Here is an 18971-nt window from a genome sequence, read left to right on the forward strand (position 1 = left end):
GTATTTGAATTGGTTTGAAATTGCTTCTGCACATCTAGTTATGACTTTTCTTTGTTTTTCCACAGAGAGTGATCGCAGAACTGTCTTCATTGCTCTGACTGTTATCAGTCTTGTGGGCACAGTTCTGTTCTTTCTGATTAGGAAACAAGAGGACACAAAAACTCCAGGGGAGGAAGATTCTGCTAATGAAATCCTGGGGGACAGCTCGTAAGTGCTTATGGCAATAACATGTTGTCACATACTTGTTTGTGCTCCTATTCTTCAGTGGAACATCATGCATTCACTTTTCCCTCTACACTGGAAACACAAATGTTATGAACAACCTGTAGAATTTACAGATTTAATAGAAAAGGTCTGTACTTTAACAAGTGAGAATTAATGTTCTTTATATGACATATTTTCAAGGGTTGAGTGCAGTACTACACATTAAGTTTTTCCATTGATAAGTGCCTTTAAAAAGATACCTTTTACCTCTTTTTTTCCACTGATTATTATTAAATGTGTATCTGCCTTTCATAGTCTGTCTTGCCCTCATCAGCCCAGTTTAAAGGCTGGAATAAGCAGAAATGACTCACTTTTTATAGGTTATATTTTACATACTGAAACATGTTTTTCATATCTTCTCTACATATATGTGCCCCTGATAAATACATTAGAAATGTGTCGGTACACAGATCGATTCAGTACTGTTTTGCCCGAGGCATCAGTTTAAATATTTTTACTTTATTTAAAGAACAATGAAAATGTTAGAAAAACATCAGTAAGTATGCCAGTGAAAAAATGTTCAAACCTAAAAATGCTCAGAAGAAAGATTCTAATAAGCAGGTTAAATTTTGAATGGCATTCACCAGCACAGAAAGCAAGTAAGTTTTCGGGTTAGTAGTTTAGATTCTTAGAAACTTTTAATAATGTATTAGCATATTCCAGTATATAGTGCTGGGCTAGAAGATGTACAAAAAATCTGAAAAATTAGGCTGCCTTCCAACATAGTGATACAGTGTGGTTATTCTTTTTCCATTTTGACTAAGTCATTTATTTATCCAGGTCTGCACAAAACAAAATGACGAGAGCAGTGGCTGCCTTCAGTAAGTACTGTTTCACGTAAAAGTTGCTTCAAAAAATACTGATATATCCTTTCCAGCTCTCCATGATTCTGCTGATAATGTGATCATGTACAAATCAAAAATTTGTGAACAGGTAAGGTTTTGAGAATGCATTTCAGTTATTTCACTTCGAATATAGACCTTCAGGGATGTCCTGCTTGGAAAAATGACTGCCAGATGGCAGTGGTTTTCAGGCCAGAGATGACGGTTCACACAGGGACACAGGACTGATGAGTTTTGAGCCTGTTAGGAATTCAGTTGCATATGTGAGCATCTGTGATTTTTGAGCCTAGCCAAAATGGGGCTTGCAACTGGAAAAGCTTGGGAACCACTGAACTAAATTGTGGGCAAATTACTGTTAGTGTGGAATTGGTGTGAGCTGGCTGGCTGTGCTACAGAAGTGTTTCTGTCAGGTGATGATACCATACAAACAGAGCTTGACTGCAAGCAAAGAAAGTGAAGTAGACTTCACTTCAATTACATACTAGTATAGTCCAGGAGAAATTTGGAGGGATACTTCCTTGATGTAGTTTTAGATCCAAGTTACTTTACAACAGCTTCCTTATATAGGTGAGCTCAAAAAGAGCAGGTCACCACCTGTGAAAGCTAGTGCATGAAAACTGTTTGTTTTTTCTTTTAAAAATAATAAAATTCACTGACATAACAAGATAAAGAAGTTACATGTTGGTTTATTTTGTCATCAGATGATACCAGTTAAAACCAACAATTTTGAACTGGAGCATCTGGAGTTTCCGTTGAAGTTTGATGTGGTCTGCCTGTGACTGTTAAGTTTGTTTTGAGAGTTGGGATCTTTACTAAGAACTTATTTATCCTTTTAGAAGACAATTGCCATGAACTGAGAGTACAAAAATACAATGAGCAGAAAATTGTCTGCTAATAGAAAACTGTGTATCTCCTCTTTAATATTTCCCCCCTTGCATTTCTTACAAAAAAGGATTTCAGATAACAGCATTTCTTTCAAAGGGCAAGTCAGGCTTGGTTTGTTTAGGACTCTGTTTACTATAATAGTCACAGTTTGCATAATTTTAACCTATTTTTGCAAAGAGCAAAAGGAAGTGCTTAATAGTGTTATTAATTTCTATTATTATGTCTTTACAGAGAAATCTATAAAGCTGAGCTTCACCAAAGAGATTCTGCTTCTCAGTGTTACAACCGCCTACACGGGTATGAAGCAAGCGGAGGGTGTAATCGTGTAGCAGCGTCAGGGCATTGTCTGGCATTTGAACCCCAGAGCAGGATTGCAATTCCATATCTCTGCAAATATAACTTGAATATTCCAGTTAACTTTGAATGAGTTACTTATGACATTTCTGTGTTCTGGGAAGTGTTTCTGTGTGGGAGGAGGGCTGTGCCTAAATCTGCAAATACTGACGGATGTAGTAATGCTTGGTTCAGTACAGTTCTGGGTCAGGCAGAATTTACATAGCTGACTTTTATGTGATTTGGCATTACACTATCAATAGGTTGCAGTTTGTTTAATGCAATTGCATTGCATTAAAATTATTTTTGTACAATATGCTTTCAGTGTCCACTCCATTGAAGTGTGGGAGATTACTAAGTCTTCATTTTAGTCTTAGTTCTATTGGGAAAAAGTTTTTCCATTTTCAACTATTTCTTGTCACTAGTATTTGCTGTGGCAAAAGCTCTCTTTTTTTTTTTTTTTAGCAACTTTAGTTAAACCCAGTCTGTCATTGTTAGACCAAGGTATGAGTTGTAAAATAAAAATACATTTATTTTTGCCATATACTAAAGTGATTCTTCCACCAAAAAAAATATAAAATGTGTTACTGTGATCCTTTAATGGATTTTGGGGGGGGTTTCTTGCTTCTTACTTGACTTCAGATGTAGTTCTGTTCATGATCAAATTAAGTTTGAGGAAGAATAGATGCATTTTCAGAATCTCAGCTCTGAGTCACCGTGAAAAATTGTTGTTAGCTCTTGTAGATGAAAAGAAAGACTTAGATGCGAACAGACTATAAACAGTGCCATAACATCTGCTGAAGTTTGCAGTCAGCTTCTGGTAGAGAAATAGCAATAGTAGCTATGAGGTCAGGTTGCACGAGCTACTAATGTGAGTTACAAGTTACTTCACAGCATCTCCTGTGTTGTGTTAACTGCAATTAAGTAATGTGAATTCCTCCTAGACGTTTAGTGCATTGGGAATGTGAAACGAGATAACAAGGGAAGGGAGTCAGTCAGGTTTTGCCTGATTAATCTGAAATTTGGTTTTATGGGTAGCAGGAAAATAATCCAGTTTGAAAAAATAGCTGCTGCCATCTGGTGGCTCTTGGTGAATATCGTCACTTTTTGTAGGAAAATACAAAATCCCGTAAGGACAGCAAAGCTTTTATTTCTAAAGTTGGCGGTTGGGTGACTAAGACTGCTCAAAGTTCACCCCTTTTTGAGGCTATGCAGTTCATATACCGTGCTGGGTAGCCTGCTACATGTAGGCCAGGATATGGTGTGCAATATTTTTGCAGTAGCAAAAGGCAAAGGACATAAATTAAAAACAGTTCTATTTTTGAACTATTTTTTGTTGTTTAGGCATAACACTTTGCATGGTTTTAAATATACTTTCTATTAAGGAACTGGTATTTTTATACTGATGGTTGCTTATGGTCATGCTAGTTACTCAGCTATGTTACCTTTCCTCACAGTAATGGCAGTAGAAAGAAGGACCTTTAAACAAATAGCAGTTGTTCTTTCCCAGTTTTCGTTCATTATGTATAGAAAAGTAGCAGTCCATTTTAGGAATCTTAGCTCTTTTGGGATTTGGAGGTGCAGGTAGTCTTTTTCAGGAATGCCATAACTTGAGGGGAAAAAACCTGATGTGTGAAATTCCAGAGTTATTGAAAAGCAGAAATATAAACCATATATAGAAATTCTGTAGTCAACAGAAGCAGTACTGAACCTAAGTGCATGTGACTGCTTTTTCTAATACAGTTTTTGTAAACTGGCATAGGAGAATATCGTAATTACATAGTTTAAAATTCCCTAATGGCTTCTATTACACATACTTCATTTAAATATATGTATTTGAAAGATACTTTAGGGAAAAACAGCCTTTAGACATAAAAAGAATTTTTTAATAACTTTCATAATAGTTCATCTGTCAATTTTGTTTGGTTTCTTTCAAAGGTTTGGTATTAACATTCTTTTCTGGAGTATATGGAACATGTATTGGTGCTGTGAATAGGTTTGGCAGTGAAGAGAAAAGTCTTATTGGTCTCTCTGGTATTTTTACTGGTGTTGGAGAAATTTTAGGTGAGTAAATTTACTACCATATAGACAAAAAAGGATTAAGATGTAGTTACTACAAATGCTTTTTTGTCTTCAACTGAATAGTGTCTTTCAAGCTTCCAGCAATGATTATGTAAACAAAGAATGAAATATTAGAAATAAAATTGTCAGTGTGGTTCCTTATTGCACTGTGAATTATACATTACACCATGTACTGTGAATGTGGACTAGGATGTGAATTACTGATTACTGAAATTTTGCATTCTTTTTGGGTTAGTGCAAAGAAATACATAAGACTTAGAATGAGGAACACTAGGCTACAATGTTATTGAGGAATTTTTAGCATTTTGATAGTCTGTTTTTAAGTAGTATTCTGTTTACATTTTTATTTCTTAAGTGGTGTCGTAACTATTTTAAATTTATTTAAGTATTACACTGAAGGTTTTTTTTTCCTTAAAAATGTTAGCTTGTGTTACATGAGATCTGGTATTTGAATAAATTTGAATTCAGGTAATTAATTTCATTAAGTAAATTTTTTTGGCTTAAACTCAAGTACTGCAGTGTTTAAAAAAAAAAAAAAAAAGAAAAAACCCACAACAAAACCTCCACTATTCACTAGCAACTTGGATCCATACAGATGTGTGGTTTTTTGCAATTAAGAGCTAAGCACAAGGCCTTGCATTTTCACATTAGTATGTTGCAATACTGGAGGAAGCAGCAGCTACTGGGAAAATTCTTGCAAAAAGGTTGTGTCTTCATTGGCAGTCACTGATAAATCTCCTTTCTGCATTTCCCAGACATCTCTAGCAACCCAAAGGTTATGTCATCTGCCAGTTGGGCTGGCAGATCTGGCAAACTCTTGAGGCTGTTTTCATGTCTCTCAATCTTTGTTATCCAATATGGGGAAGTTTATAATCTAAGTTTTCAGCGTTTTTTTTCTAGCATTTTAAGTTTGGTTCTGTTTTTTAGATCTTCAGTTCTGATTTAATTATCCAATCTTTTCCACTCGTACAGGTGGAGGTCTCTTCGGTTTACTGAGCAAGAATAATCGTTTTGGCAGGAACCCTGTTGTGATGCTAGGCATTATTGTCCATTTTATAGCCTTTTATTTAATTTTTTTCAACATGCCAAATGATGCCCCTATTGCTCCTATGGAAGGAACAGATGATGTTGCTTATATGATTCCAAGGTATGTGAATTTTTTCCTTTGGCTGGTGTAACTCAAGATGTATATAAAGAACTTGTCCCTGTAACAAAATTCCTTGAAGCTGCTTTTCTATGTAGTGACTAACTCCACAGAAAAGGCTTTTAGGAATTCTGTTTTTATTAAAGGTAGATATTCTACCAGTGTGTGCCCAATTTAGGAATTTAAATGGCATAAGAATAAAAAGCATGAGGCTATTTGGCAGCAATTTTGACATTGAGAACTGACATTCCTGAGATCTATTAGAGGAGTGAGACCAGCAACTATTGTACTAGATGTCATGAATTCGGTTGATTTTTGAACAGTGCTGGGCTCAGTTTTACTACAGCAGAGAGCTGTAGGGGAAGAATATAGGGAGCTTGCTTACCTCATCATTGCAACTTTCTTTTGGGCTGTATTTTTGCTTCTTTGTGAAAATACAGTGTTGTCTGTGCAGGCACAGCTGCTGACTTGTGATTACAAGCATTTGTGCCTTTGCTGGTGACTAGTCTTTATTTAACTGGGGTATTTTTCTGCAAAACGAATTGATATTTCTCTAATATTCCTGCAGTTTTTATGAACTCACCATGCGTGTCTCAGCTTTTAATCACTGCCGTGTGGGTTTTGTGGCTCCAGGCACCAAAATGAGTTCTTCTAACAGTTCTAATTCAGTGTAGGTTTGACTGCAGGTAACAATAACAAAAGTCTTATAATTCAAGAAATTAAAATCTGATTAAACTATTTTTTTTGCCAAGCCAAGCGTTCCCAGTTCTTTTTCAGTGAAATTTAAAGTTTGATAACTTTCTTCCGCTCGGTTTCCAAATAAGCCTGCCAAAAATAGTTTAAAGATATGTAAGCTTTTTGAATGAACGGCTTTCAAATTTGATTTACTTTCTCCTTCAGCAAAGAGGTGGCCATATTCTGCAGCTTTCTGTTGGGCCTGGGGGACAGCTGCTTTAACACCCAGCTCCTCAGTATTTTAGGATTCCTGTATTCAGAAGACAGTGCTCCTGCCTTTGCCATTTTTAAGTTTGTTCAGGTATTACATGCCACAGCCTTTTGGAAGTATGATTGTTGGAATGTTATTGAAATACTGGACTGGGATTTTTAATGAGCTGAGAAAAACATGTTGTTTCTGCAAAGGATTTCAGCCTGGGTTTTCTGTCTTTCACAGGAGAGAAAGTTTTTAGGTAGGAGTAGCTTGGTAGCATAGCTTGGTGTGATTATGTAATCAAACTGCTATTACTTACAAGTTTTGAGGGAAGTTAGTGTTGGGAATTGTAGTTTGAAGTCAAAAGGCTAGTAGGGTTAACCAGACTTGGGTTTTATTTAAATAATCATTTACTGAATTTACTTACTCGAAGTCTTTGGCAGAGGGGTGTGAGTTAAAAGGAAACAATTCTGTAAATAGTAGTTGAAGAGTTTGTGGATGCTGTACCATATCACTGGGAGTTAATCAGGTGGGTATGCAGACAAAAGAATTAAGTAATGTTTGTCTGTCCCTAAGTTGTCAGAATACCAAAATAAATGCATCTATGCTAGCTGGAGACTTGATGAAAAATCTTCATACAGTGTGCTGTGCTGCTGTGTTTTGGATAGATCACTTAGCTCACAGGCATTAATCTTGTTTGGTACTGAACTTTCCAGGTCACGATCTGTGATCAGAGGTACGGGTAGAAAAACAGGGGTGCAGAGCATTGAAACTGTTCATGCATGGTCGCACCAACAGCAAGCTGGTGCTGGGAGCAGAGGTCAGGGTATGTCTAGTTTAAAAGATGACAGCTGCTTGCTTCAAAAAGATACTTATTTTTCCTTGTGCACAGCTCCATTTTTGTATCATACTCAGTGATATGTAAGAATTTGAGATAGGCACGGAATATAAAGATTCTTTATATGAACTCTTCTTTACCTTTAAAAAGGACAGATTGCAAGTAAGCAACACTGCTTGTCAAAGCCTCTAGCTATTTTGATATAGAATAGTTTGTGATGCTGTAAAACTGGAGATAGTTTTCTGGATTTTGTCTTAAAGCCTTGGTTTTCAGGCACCAAACCTGCACTTGCAATGCTGCAAACACTCTGAGTTTTGTGTTCACTTTCTGCAGTGAACACTGTTTAAATAACAAGTAAAAACTACATCTGTTGTACATCATATTAAGACATATGTTGAAGTATAATGAAGTTTTAAGATTATATATCTTCTGCAGAAGCATACTACTAGAGTTGCATATTAAACTGTGTGTATGTCAAATTGATAATCCTTGTATAGTAATACTAGCCTGGATATCTCCACTGATTAATCCTTTTACATTGTGTTTTTTCTCTCAGTCCATCTGTGCTGCAGTTGCATATTTCTACAGCAACTACTTCCTTCTGCAGTGGCAGCTCCTGATCATGGTGGTTGTGGGCTTCTTTGGAACAATTACCTTCTTTACAGTGGAGTGGGAAGCAGCAGCAGCTCTTGTTGCCCGTGGCTCGGACTACAGCAGCATTTGATCTAGATACCATGCCTAGTCCAACATAAGGAAAAACACAAGCACATTTATTGTGAGGTGATGCGAGAAGGCGAAAAGATCAAGCTGCTGCAGAGGTTAAGATGGAGGAAGCTACTACTAAATCACCGTCAGTCTAAATGAATGTGAAACATGGGAGAGAAAAAAAATGCCAAATTTGAAAGGCTTTTTTCTTGCTTTAATCAACTGAGCATGGTATGCATGTTCTTAACAATCCAGTATTAGAAATGGAAGGAAATGTAGGGGTCTATGTATTGAACAACTCTGTTCTGAGACATACCTTTCAGAATGTAATTGCCTAATTTGACTCTACCATGCACTACAGAATTACAGTTGCATTTTTCCCCTGAAATTATTTTTTTTATATTCTAATTCCGTAAACACTTACAAAAATATCATACAAGAATTTAAGGTACACTATATCACAGAGTGTGTCTGCACAAACTGAGAGATCAATTTGTCTTTGACTTTTTCAACAATTAGATATGTAGAGGTATTTCTGTGGGAAATGTTGCTGCCTTATTCTGTATCACACAGTTTCATTTTTCATAACCATGTGTTTATGAATCTATTTCATGTGCTTAGATTTTATCAGATGCATGGGTTTGTTTGAAGGAGGTGAATCAGGTTGTAGTGTGACATGAAAGATTTTACAAGAATTTGAAGAAGTTATCCGTGGCCATCTTAAGGATGTGATCCTGAGATCTGTGAAGTATTGATAATTGAAATCAGTCTCTTGGTTTCAGCATCTCAGAATTGAACTGTGTTGGGATAGCTGCTGAATCTTTCTCAGGGTAATGATGTATGAAGGACCATAAGATCCTCCCAGACTCCCAAATAGTTCTTTTGAGTTCAATGAAATTTTCATCATAATCTGTGATGGGAGCATTGTCTAAGATAACTTTTTAAAGTACAAATAGACTCGGAATGTGAACTGTAAGAATAATCTTGCAGTGTTTATTCTACTGCATAGTCTAAAAATACCTGGAACACTTGATGTAAGTTGTTTCAGTATATTTTGGGAAGACTGTACTGTAGTCTTCTTCTGCCAAATGTGAAAACAAGGATACTAGCATAGTAAACTAAGTTTTAATCCAGAACTGTTATAGATGCAATACAGGCAGCAAATGCAACTCATCTTGATTTTTATCTGTCTACATGACTCTGTAGTACTTGCAGTTATGTTTCTGTCTAGCAGGCAAACAAGATGCAACTGAAAACAGGTATGGAACACTGAGAAGGTGTTTTTAAACACTCCATGTAGCTATTTTTAGAAAAGTACCATTTGCCAACCTTTTACGCACAGTCAGGATGTCTTATCTTTAAAGACAAGTAAAAAAAAAAGTCGACTTGCTATGTGTCGGTAGCTCCTGCATGTCATAACTATGTAGGTGCACCCAAGGTTAAGCTTGGTGAGGGAGTAGAGTATCTCCTGTGACATTTGTTGTCACTTTTGCTCTCCCAGGGCATGTAACGCACAACTCCCATGAAGCACAGCTCTCTTCATGCACAGTAAAACAGCAGAGAGGGATTATTTTACAGATGTATAGAAAAGGATTTTAAAATTCACTGCAGGTTTTTGCTGTGAGATGAGTAAGGTGTTAATGGGAGGATGAGAGGGCACCTGAACATTTGGCAAGCCACGAAATCTGTGAGGACTGCCAGGAGAGAAAGCCTTTGTGTATTCCCAGGAGATTCAATGAACGATGTAAAAGAGAATGAGATAGAACACACACTTGAGCGAGGGGTTACCGAAGCCATTCCAATTTGTCAGACAAACTGAAAAAGCATTCAACGTTCAATCAATACATATGTGATTAACGTGACTAGCAACACTCTAATGCCTCTCTTACCCACTCCTGTTACCCTGTAATTTGAAGCATACTATTTTTATATACTGAGCACTTGTAAAAGATGTAGACGATGGGATTCTGTCAGTGGTTAGAATTCTCTTGTTGCTACACATCTGTATTTTCTCCCAAGTACCAAAAAGGATAAAGAGCTTTTTTTAAGATAGGGAGTTACTTTTGTCTCTGAACTCCTCCTGGGACCTGTTTTTCCCCTATGTATCAACAAGAGAAGAAAAACTCGAAAGTTCACAGGAAGAATTTTGTCTTACAGTATGTAGGGGGGGAAAAAGGGATTCTCGGGTCTTGTGGTGATGAGTAACTTGTAAATGCTTTTAAAACAATGCCATTTAATTGTAGCTAGGTTATGGCTCTCATGAGGTTGCTTTTTAAATTGATCCCTTTTAATGATGAACTTCTGTGTCGTTCATCTGCCATATAAGAATTATATCAAATATTTTATTAGAAACTAAATTGCTAAGTTTAGTTTAAAAAAGCATTTTGAGACCAACTGTCAGGGATACTAATGAACTAGGACTTGCAGAGTTTCAGTACCTTTGAATCTCATGCATTTCTTTTTTCTGTTCTGCTTGGTCTGACTCCATATCAGGTAACTTTAGAAGGCTGTTCAGAACTATTTATTGGGTTGTTACAGTGAAGTATTATTGCTCTGTGACAAGTTTTACAAGAAATCATGAAATTCTCAAAACTGTGTCATGGATAGCCATTTTTTTTTACTATTAACTATGTAAGTATTGCTTTTGACATTTGATCTTAAGAGACAGTTCTCAGTTATTCAAGCTGATGATGAAACATGATTGCTTTTCACTTACTCATATTTCTTTGGCTTGTCAGGAGGTGAAAAATTCACCCAGCTATACACAATCATTAGCTTGATCAAAATTTTTGGTATAGCAATATCAAGAGTAGTAATGCTGACATCCATTTATGATTCCATCTCTTAATCTTTTATCAGCATTTACCAGCCCTGAGACTGCACCCCATTCATTTCACCACCTTGGCCTTTGAACGATTTCATGTTAATCTGAATTGGGACCTTACTGTTAAATTAAGTGGGATTTGAAAAAAGGCTTTTGCTGTATTTGTGATATCGTGGGTTTATTTTATATTGGGGATTTTATCTTTATAAGGGAAATTACACATTAAGTTGCTTGGGTTTATTGAGAAGTCTTTGTTTTTTTTTCTCATCCTTTTAGGTTGTTAATATCTTATATCTTGTTTAATATCTTGACATATCCCCAAGTTTTTCAAACAAATTCTAAAGAGGAAATGAAAACTGATGATCTCGTCGTTTGAGTGCCAAAGAAGCTGCTACAAATTAGTATTTAATGCATATCACATAAGGATATCTATATTTTTGCCTTGCCAATTGGTTTTTGATATATGAATGTATGGAAAGAGAAAATTTCTACAACTGTAGACCTTGTTCATAATTAAGTGATGTGCTTTTACTTCTCTGTGTTATTTTCATTAGGTACAATCTATGTTAGGAAGTTGAGGTAAGGAAGAGAACCATTTATAAAATGTTCTTTATAATTCTATAAATCTCTGCAGATACAGCTAAACTCATAAGGGATATAAAAAAACTACAAAAAAAATCCAAACCAAAACAAACCCCATAACCTTTACTGAGGTCCCTATCTTAGCAGAAAACCCTCCTGTGGTACAGCTATTAAAAAGAAGAAATCTTCTGCTGGTATAGTTCTTTAATTTTTGTGACCATTTTAAACTTGAACTTCCTGGTGAAGTTTGCTGGAAAATACACTTATTTTATGGAAAAATAAGTGTAGAAAACCATAAATTCAGGACTGTGTCAGTTAACCAGACACAAAGCTCCACTTGACTTTCTTTGAATTCTACAAGTTTACTTCAGCTGGGGAATGTGGTTCCCTGGACACCAGCCTAAGTGCCAGTAATTAATGTTACAGAGGTTGCCTCAGAAGTGTAGGTGTGTATGAGGAGAACCTCAAAGATTGTCTTCTAGGGCAATGATTAATTGTTTGCTGTCAGTATAAATAGGAACCACTATGTTCAGCATCATGCCAGTAGACAATACTCAACTTTGACTTGAATTGTGCAAATATGTTCGTTAAGACTTAACTTACAATCATGACCATTATTTTTTCTAGTGAAATGCATTTTTGAAGACTTTATCCACACTGCTATTTTCCTTGGAAGTCTTGTAGCCCCACTGAATGGCAGCAGTAGTTAATACCATGTTTTCCTTGTTCCTTGGTAGGTCTTCTAACATGCTGGCAGAAAATATTAAAAAATGGGAGAATTTAAAGATGATGAAGTTGAGAAGTTAGTTGCTTAACAGGAAACTTGCCATTCTGATATGATCACACTAGTTCAGAAGCAGGGTTGGCACTGTTTGTTGTAGTTTTCATGGATAAATTCCAAATGATGCTTTGATACTTTTAACTTCAGAGGTGATTTAAGTACCACAGAGAAGCACTAATGAATGGAGAAAAAAAAAAAAATCCTTAAAGTGCAATAGAGAGCACATCTGGAACTGAGGGTAATTCTCAGCAGGCACGTGAAGGGGGTGCTTTGTTCAATTGAGTTTGGGCATTTAGCTGCTGCTGGCACTGACTCAATTTCTATTTGTTGCATACTGTCTCTGCTATCTTGGTTATTTCAGCTGTTGACATGTCTTCCTTCAAGCTATCCTTTCTCTTGTTTACATTTTGACACTGTGCTAATTTAAATGATTGAAACTATTTTACCTTAATAAAAGATGTCTTTGGTTAGAATTGGTGATAATGGAGAACAGGCTCACACAGTGATTATCCTAATGAAAATGTTGATTTCAAGTGAGTGTACCTGACTCTTTACTATATTTCTTTTCATGGTCACAGCCATGCAAATAAAAGTGAATCACAGTGTTTCTGTTAATATGCTTGTTAAGTTGTCAGAATTGCTCTTGTCATGCCAGGGGCTTTGTAAAAGGGACACACAGCCTTAACTGATGGACCTTGGAAGTGCTTTGTGGCACCTGTAAGGGCCTGCTTAGGAAAATGAAAATGTTTGGTTTAGTGCTAAACAGCCCTTTTTGAGTTGTTTCATTCTAGTTGTGGCATCAGCTAGTGAAATGTCTTTGGGAAATCAGGGTGGCTGCTTCAGTCCTGGCCTGTTTGCTTGCCCTGACCTGTGTGAGAGCTCATCTCCTGAAAACTGACCCCCTTGTCCCAAGGAGGATGTCTAATGCCTTTTTTTTTTTTTTTGTGGGTTCCTCTTTCAGTATCCTTTCCCATGACTTTGGATGTTTTTCTCATAGCTTAAGTCTTGTGTGTCTCAGACTACAAAATTCATCAGAATTGTGGATTATAGCTTGCTGTTTATCTAAAATTCAATGTAGATGTGGAGGGCTATTGTTCAGTCAGAAACTGTGTGGCTGAAAGGCATTCAGTCCTGGTTTCATATTGCAATTAAAGGAGGTGGAGGGAGCAGCAGGGAACAGCTTTGCTGGCTCTCATTTGGCTGAGCTGTGTGTGAAAGAATATGACTGCAGAGATGAGGATGCTGAGGGAAGGTAACAAGTGCCTCATGCAAGGAGGCCAGTGCAGACGAGTTTTGCCTGCTGCATTTTTCCCTTGAGATTCAGTAATTTGCAGATTCATCAAAATCCACTGTTGTTCCACTAGTGTGATCTCTGGATGGCCTTGCTATTCTTATTTCTGGGAGAAAATCTGTATTCAGTAGCGGACTGTAAAAGCCTTTATGTGAACAAATAGGAACCTGGCAGGTTAGCTTTTGCTATGCACAGCCCTTTGAATCTTTGGATAAAAGGACACTTAGGAGTTTGCACTTCAAAGTTAGATCATGAAGGGGGGAAAAAATAGAAGGTTTGTGCTTTAAATGAAAAAGAATCATTCATTCTGTCATATTAGAGGGAAATTGCTATTTGTTAAGGTCACTTAGTTAAATTAGCTTCAATTAAACATCCTTACTAAATGCAGTGGTGATTGCTTATTGTCAGAGCCACTCATCTTGTGGTAATGCCTGACCTGCAGAGTCTGTTATGATTATTAATCTTTGTTAAAAAAACCCCAATTACACAGATAATAACCTCTTTAAAAGAGCCTCACCATCATACATCATTATTTGTTTCATGCTCGCAGAAGTATAACTGTGATACAGAGCATTTAAGAGCTCCAGTGCTGAATGATTGTGCAAGGAAGTGTTTCCTCTGTAGCAGTAAAGCAGCGGAGGATGCTCAGCTTTGCTGTGGGACTGAGTGTGTGGTGCTGAAGGTGGGGGCAGCGGACAGAATCACAGGCTGCCAGAGTGCCCCTGTCCTGTTCAAGCAGCATGGCTGATGGAGAAAAACACAGGTGGAGGTTAGTGGGGAGTGCTCAGCCTTTTCCCTTGCTGAAACTTCTCCAAATGCTCATCTCAAATTTGCAGGCTAAATTTCTAAACTACTTTTCTTTCCATTATACATATTCCTATAAAATATTTATGTAGGCTATAAATGACCACTGTCATATCTTATGCTCAGCTTGACACAGGGTAAAACCACCACATTCATCAGCTGGCGCTTCCATTCAGGTGTTTTCTCTGTAGGTGACCCAGCCTTGCAGCGTGATGATGAAAGTAGCTGCTCTTCCTCCCCACGGGGCTGGGATTCCTCCTCTGCTGCAGAGGCAGCAGGCTGATGGCTCCCCAGTGGCCTGTTAGGGCGTGCAGTGGGTAGACACTGGGCAGCGCTAGATTCACCAGTCCAAGGGTGAATCTTGTGCTGTAATTGGAAGTTACAATTACTTGTGCTGTTAATTGGAGATTTTGGTGAAAATATGGCATGAGTCTGAAAAGCGGGTGTTCCAGCGTTCACATTCATATGCCATCCTTACCTCGCTGCAGAGCGAAATCGAGCAGCAATCACAGGCAGATCTCAATGACATTTATGAATAATTATAATAATTATACTTTGCAAGAGCTTAATTCTGCAAATTCTCAGACGTGTCGGTAAGACACGAAGTGCTGCCCTTTCGCAGTCAGTGGCAGAGGACAGTGCTCGGCGCCCCTGCGGGTGTTCATCGGGATCAGCGTGGAGCAGCGCTTGCCTACGCTTTGTGCTTTCATGCTAGCGCTGCTGTGATTTGATATACACATAAAAAATGACTGTAGGGAGAGGAAAGGGCATTATGCACACTGGGTTTCATTTCATGCAGAAAGCAATTGGATTTAAAAGTTTTCTAGCTGGTAAAAATATTTATGATGTTCTGCAGCAAACAAATAAACCACCAGTCCCAGGGATTGGGAGCGGAGAATGACTTGAAATGCTGCAACATTGGAAGCTTCGTGGTCAAGACATGCTTCCTGCATTGTACTGAGGGAGATCCAGGCACGTTGTGTCATGCTGTTTGTTACAGAAAATGCCCCTCAGACTCTGTGGAGAAGGGCCAGAGGCTGTCGTAGCCCTGAGATGTTCACAGGGACTCTTGCCCAGTGGGCTAGCTCCCAGCACGTTTGCCCGTGGCCCTTTCCCCAGTTCCACAGCCCCCTTGCCCACCTTGCTCTGACCCTCTGCTCCCCTCCGGAGCCGTGTGTGAGCTCCGTTTGCTGCCGTTAGTCCTTGTTTAAGCTATGAAGTAGGTGCACATCCATGCCTGGCCTCTTGTTGACCCTGACCAGATCTTACTGATGTGACTCAACCTCGGGCCTGCCTTGCCTAGCAATCAGGGGCTGTGGCTAACCCTGGCCGCTATTGCTGGACCCAGTTTGGGTACTGTGCCCTTGCTGGTGATGACACACTCTTGCCTTTGCTTGCAGAGTTCTTGCTTCTGCTGCTCCTCTGTGTGGAGCAGCTCAACCTGCCTTGGTAACTGTGTGTGCTTGGGGAACCCGGGGGAGCCCCTATGGATGGAGCTCTGGGTTGATGGATGCATCCTGGGGCTAACGTGAGACTATGGACAATCACACCTTGCTTTTTTTACCCACCGTGAGCATTATTTTTCACCAGGCAAGTGAAGTATTGCTTGGCATTCATGACTGGGCTGGGGAAAGGCTTCCAGGGGCATAAACTGGTTCTGCTTAGGCAGTTTTACACACCCTGGTCCATATTTTTAACAGAGAAGAAAAAAAAAAAAGGTCTTATTCTGCTTTCCAAAACCAGCTCAGCCCCACCGTGGGTATGGATTCACAGCAGGATCAAAGCAAAAGGTTTCGGCCTGTGAGGGAGCCAAAGGCTGTAGCTACCTGGCCAGGCGAGGTTGGTAACAAGCCAAACGAGAAGCAGAGATGAGTGCTTAAATACGTAGAAGAAAAACAAGGGGATTGTTTTTCATATTTAGGCAACTGGGAGTTATGAAATAAGTTGATAAGCAATGATAACAAGGGGTCAGCAAAGCTCAGATCTGATTGTCTGTGAAGATTGTCCTGTGGGCCAGGCTTGTGCAGGGCCCAGGAGCAGCTCTCTGCATCCATCTCCACTGGCTTTTCAGCTCAGCATGCTGTGGTGTGGTTCGGTTTTACTCTGTGTGTGTGTGTGTTTCCCTTTATTTTGAGAGGAATGAAGGGTCATGTTGCACCATTTAAAAATTAAACTTCTTTTTAGCTGGTGATGAAGTCTTACAGTGGCAGGGGCTTAGGCTGCAGAGAAAAGGAGTGGCAATACCCTGGTAAATTCTAAGCTGCTGAAAGTGCAGTTTGATGGTCAATATTTTCATGAGAGGCTATATTTAGCAGGAATTACAATGTTCCTGGGTCATTGACTGAAACTCTCAAATGAACTTGTTTTGTCTCTGGTGGAATTAAAGGCTTAGGATATTGATAATACTTGGATGTGGAGACTGCTCAATATTTTCTACTGCAAAGTACTGCTGTGAAATACTTGATTTGTTTTTCCTCTGCTAATAAATTCCTCCCCCCAAAAACTTCATTCAGGAGATAAATATTGCAAAACAGGAGAATTTTGAAACGGAAAGTCAAGTGGCATGCCTAAAGCGACAGGCATCCTCAGTGATGGAGCTGGGATTAGCAGTTGGTTGCTCCCAGCTAATCCAGTTTGCAAATCCCCAGACAGCACTGCCATCCTGGGAGCTGCTTATAGCTGTAAACCGCTCTTCCCCCCCTGCCCCGGATGTAAAATACTGTCCAAAAACTTACCACAAGCCTTCCTCCCTGAGGGTTGGGAGGTAGAAGAGTTACAGCTTTATGGGATGATAAACAGGTTGTGAGTGCTCGAAGGACTTGCTGGTTTGTGAAGCTGTTGGAGGAGCTGCAGCGGCGCCGGGGGGAAGACACTGGCTGGTCCCTGGCTGGCTCTTGCCCGGGTTTTGCTGGCCTGACTGCTGATGAAAAGGGTGGGCGCTCGGCCTGAGCGGAGGAGGCTGGGTGGTTTGGGGGAGCGGGGAGAAATGCACTGTGTCTGCTCTGTGTTTGACAGTGCTGTGGGAAAACCTCTGCGGAGAAACACCTTGAAATGGGCTTCTGCGTCCAGGTGCTGTGAGTCAGACCTTGGGGTCTTGCTGCCCTGACACGGGCTCTCCGTGCCGGGTCTGGACGTGAGCTGTACGTTGCCCTCTGACGTGCCCTGCAGAAGGCTGGGTGTGTGCTGACTGCAAAGCAAGCAGGCTGGATCTGATCTCACAGGCAGGGGCTGAGGCAAGCACCCAGGGCTCCCCAACCCTGGCTCTCCAAACCCAGGGTCTGGCTCTCCTTGGCGTAGCTGCAGAGGGTGCTCTCTGCTCGCATGGCTCCCCTCCACCCCGACTGCTCCCGTCCCCCTGGACGCTCTGTGTGAGCCTCCCCAAGGTGCCCTTTCCCATCTCCCATCGCCGGCAACTGGCTTTCAATTAAATCCAGCTCAGGTCAGCTTTTGACAAGCAGCCTCCCTTGTAACTCGAGGAGGTTACCAGCCAGCAGATTCTTGAAATGCATCTTAAAAAGAGAAAGGTTTGGGCTGGGAGCCAAGATAATTTTCTTTTTTTTTTTTTTCTTCTTTTTTCTCCCCCTTCCTTCTCTGTATCAACTCTTTCTGCAGAGCTGTGTCTTGGATGGGAGGTTGCAGGGACCAAGAGGTGATAGGGTGTGCATAATGTTAATTCGTTGTACCTGCATCACTGCCAGCATGTAAAACCTGATAGACCCAGTTGTCATAATTAATGACCACAGAAGTAGCAGAAGGGCTCTTAGACCTTGTGCTGGGGGATTTAAGCCAATTTTTAAGTAATAGAAACAAGGAAGAGACTTGAGTGACAGCAGGTTGTCCCATGTGTTTGCAAAGGGTTTCCTGCAGCCTTCTGAAGCAGCCGGAACATGATGCTCTGTGGTTCAGGGTGTGGGAGACAGCTGCTCTCAGTTATGAGCTCTTCTGATGGCGTTTCTGCATTTACCTCTGTGTCAATAATTGTCCTCCATTAATACGGTGTTCGGTGCTGTACAGCACAGGTGGAAGATGTGGTTTTAGTTTTATAACTTAGGTCTCTGTGACATATTTTGTACAGAGCAAAAGGAAAGGAGTGAAGTTTGCTTTGAGGCACTGGACGGGAGCAGCTCCATTCTCCTGCTGTCACAGGGCATAAACCAGGAATCGCTGATGGGGTGGGAGAGGAGCTGGGCCTGCTATGATGAGCAAACTGGCAAGTTCAGTTTCATCAGCACCAGGTAACTCCTTGCTCTAGCTAGATTCAGCAAGTCCCTGCCGCTGTCCCTGCTTGAATGGTGGTGGAGGCTGCAGGCCCTGGGTTTGGGGTCAGCTCAGGTGGGAAACTGAGGCAGGAACAGGGAGGGGTGAGGGGCTGACCACCTCCTCACTGGGAAGGACTGGATTTTGGAGAAAATCCTTCTAGTTGTGGAGGTCTGGAGAGAGGGAGTGTAAGAACACAGGAAGGAATAGGGAGATGTTGTGGCACTGGTGGGAAATTCATGGCCAGCTGGTAAGGGACTGGTGGACAGGATGGTGGTCTGGATCCTGGAAACTTCCCCTGCTCTTTGTGGGGTGGCAGCTTCATCCTGTTGGTTCAGGGAGGTGAGTAAGAGCCTCCGAGTATTATCCTCTGAGGATATTGTGTGGAATGGGAGGCACTTTGTGATATTT

At 40.0% G+C, this 18971-nt stretch overlaps 1 protein-coding gene across 7 annotated transcripts in view; it reads left to right on the forward strand.

Annotated features, from left to right (window-relative positions):
- The window catches only part of MFSD11 (major facilitator superfamily domain containing 11), a 40397-nt gene that overhangs the window by 11337 nt on the left and 10089 nt on the right, over nt 1-18971 (forward strand). For 6 of the 7 annotated variants that reach the window (XM_074888987.1, XM_074888983.1, XM_074888984.1 and 3 more), the window contains 7 exons: nt 66-207; nt 1045-1085; nt 2223-2288; nt 4263-4388; nt 5379-5553; nt 6451-6586; nt 7873-12823. In XM_074888987.1, the coding sequence (XP_074745088.1) occupies nt 66-207; nt 1045-1085; nt 2223-2288; nt 4263-4388; nt 5379-5553; nt 6451-6586; nt 7873-8040 (854 nt within the window). In that variant the 3' untranslated portion in view covers nt 8041-12823. Of the gene's footprint in view, nt 1-65; nt 208-1044; nt 1086-2222; nt 2289-4262; nt 4389-5378; nt 5554-6450; nt 6587-7872; nt 12824-18971 lie in introns of those variants that run through there. The other variant, XM_074888989.1, reaches the window with a different exon arrangement.

This window comes from Strix uralensis, chromosome 19, assembly GCF_047716275.1.
Source record: "Strix uralensis isolate ZFMK-TIS-50842 chromosome 19, bStrUra1, whole genome shotgun sequence".
Taxonomy (NCBI): Eukaryota; Metazoa; Chordata; class Aves; order Strigiformes; family Strigidae; genus Strix; species Strix uralensis.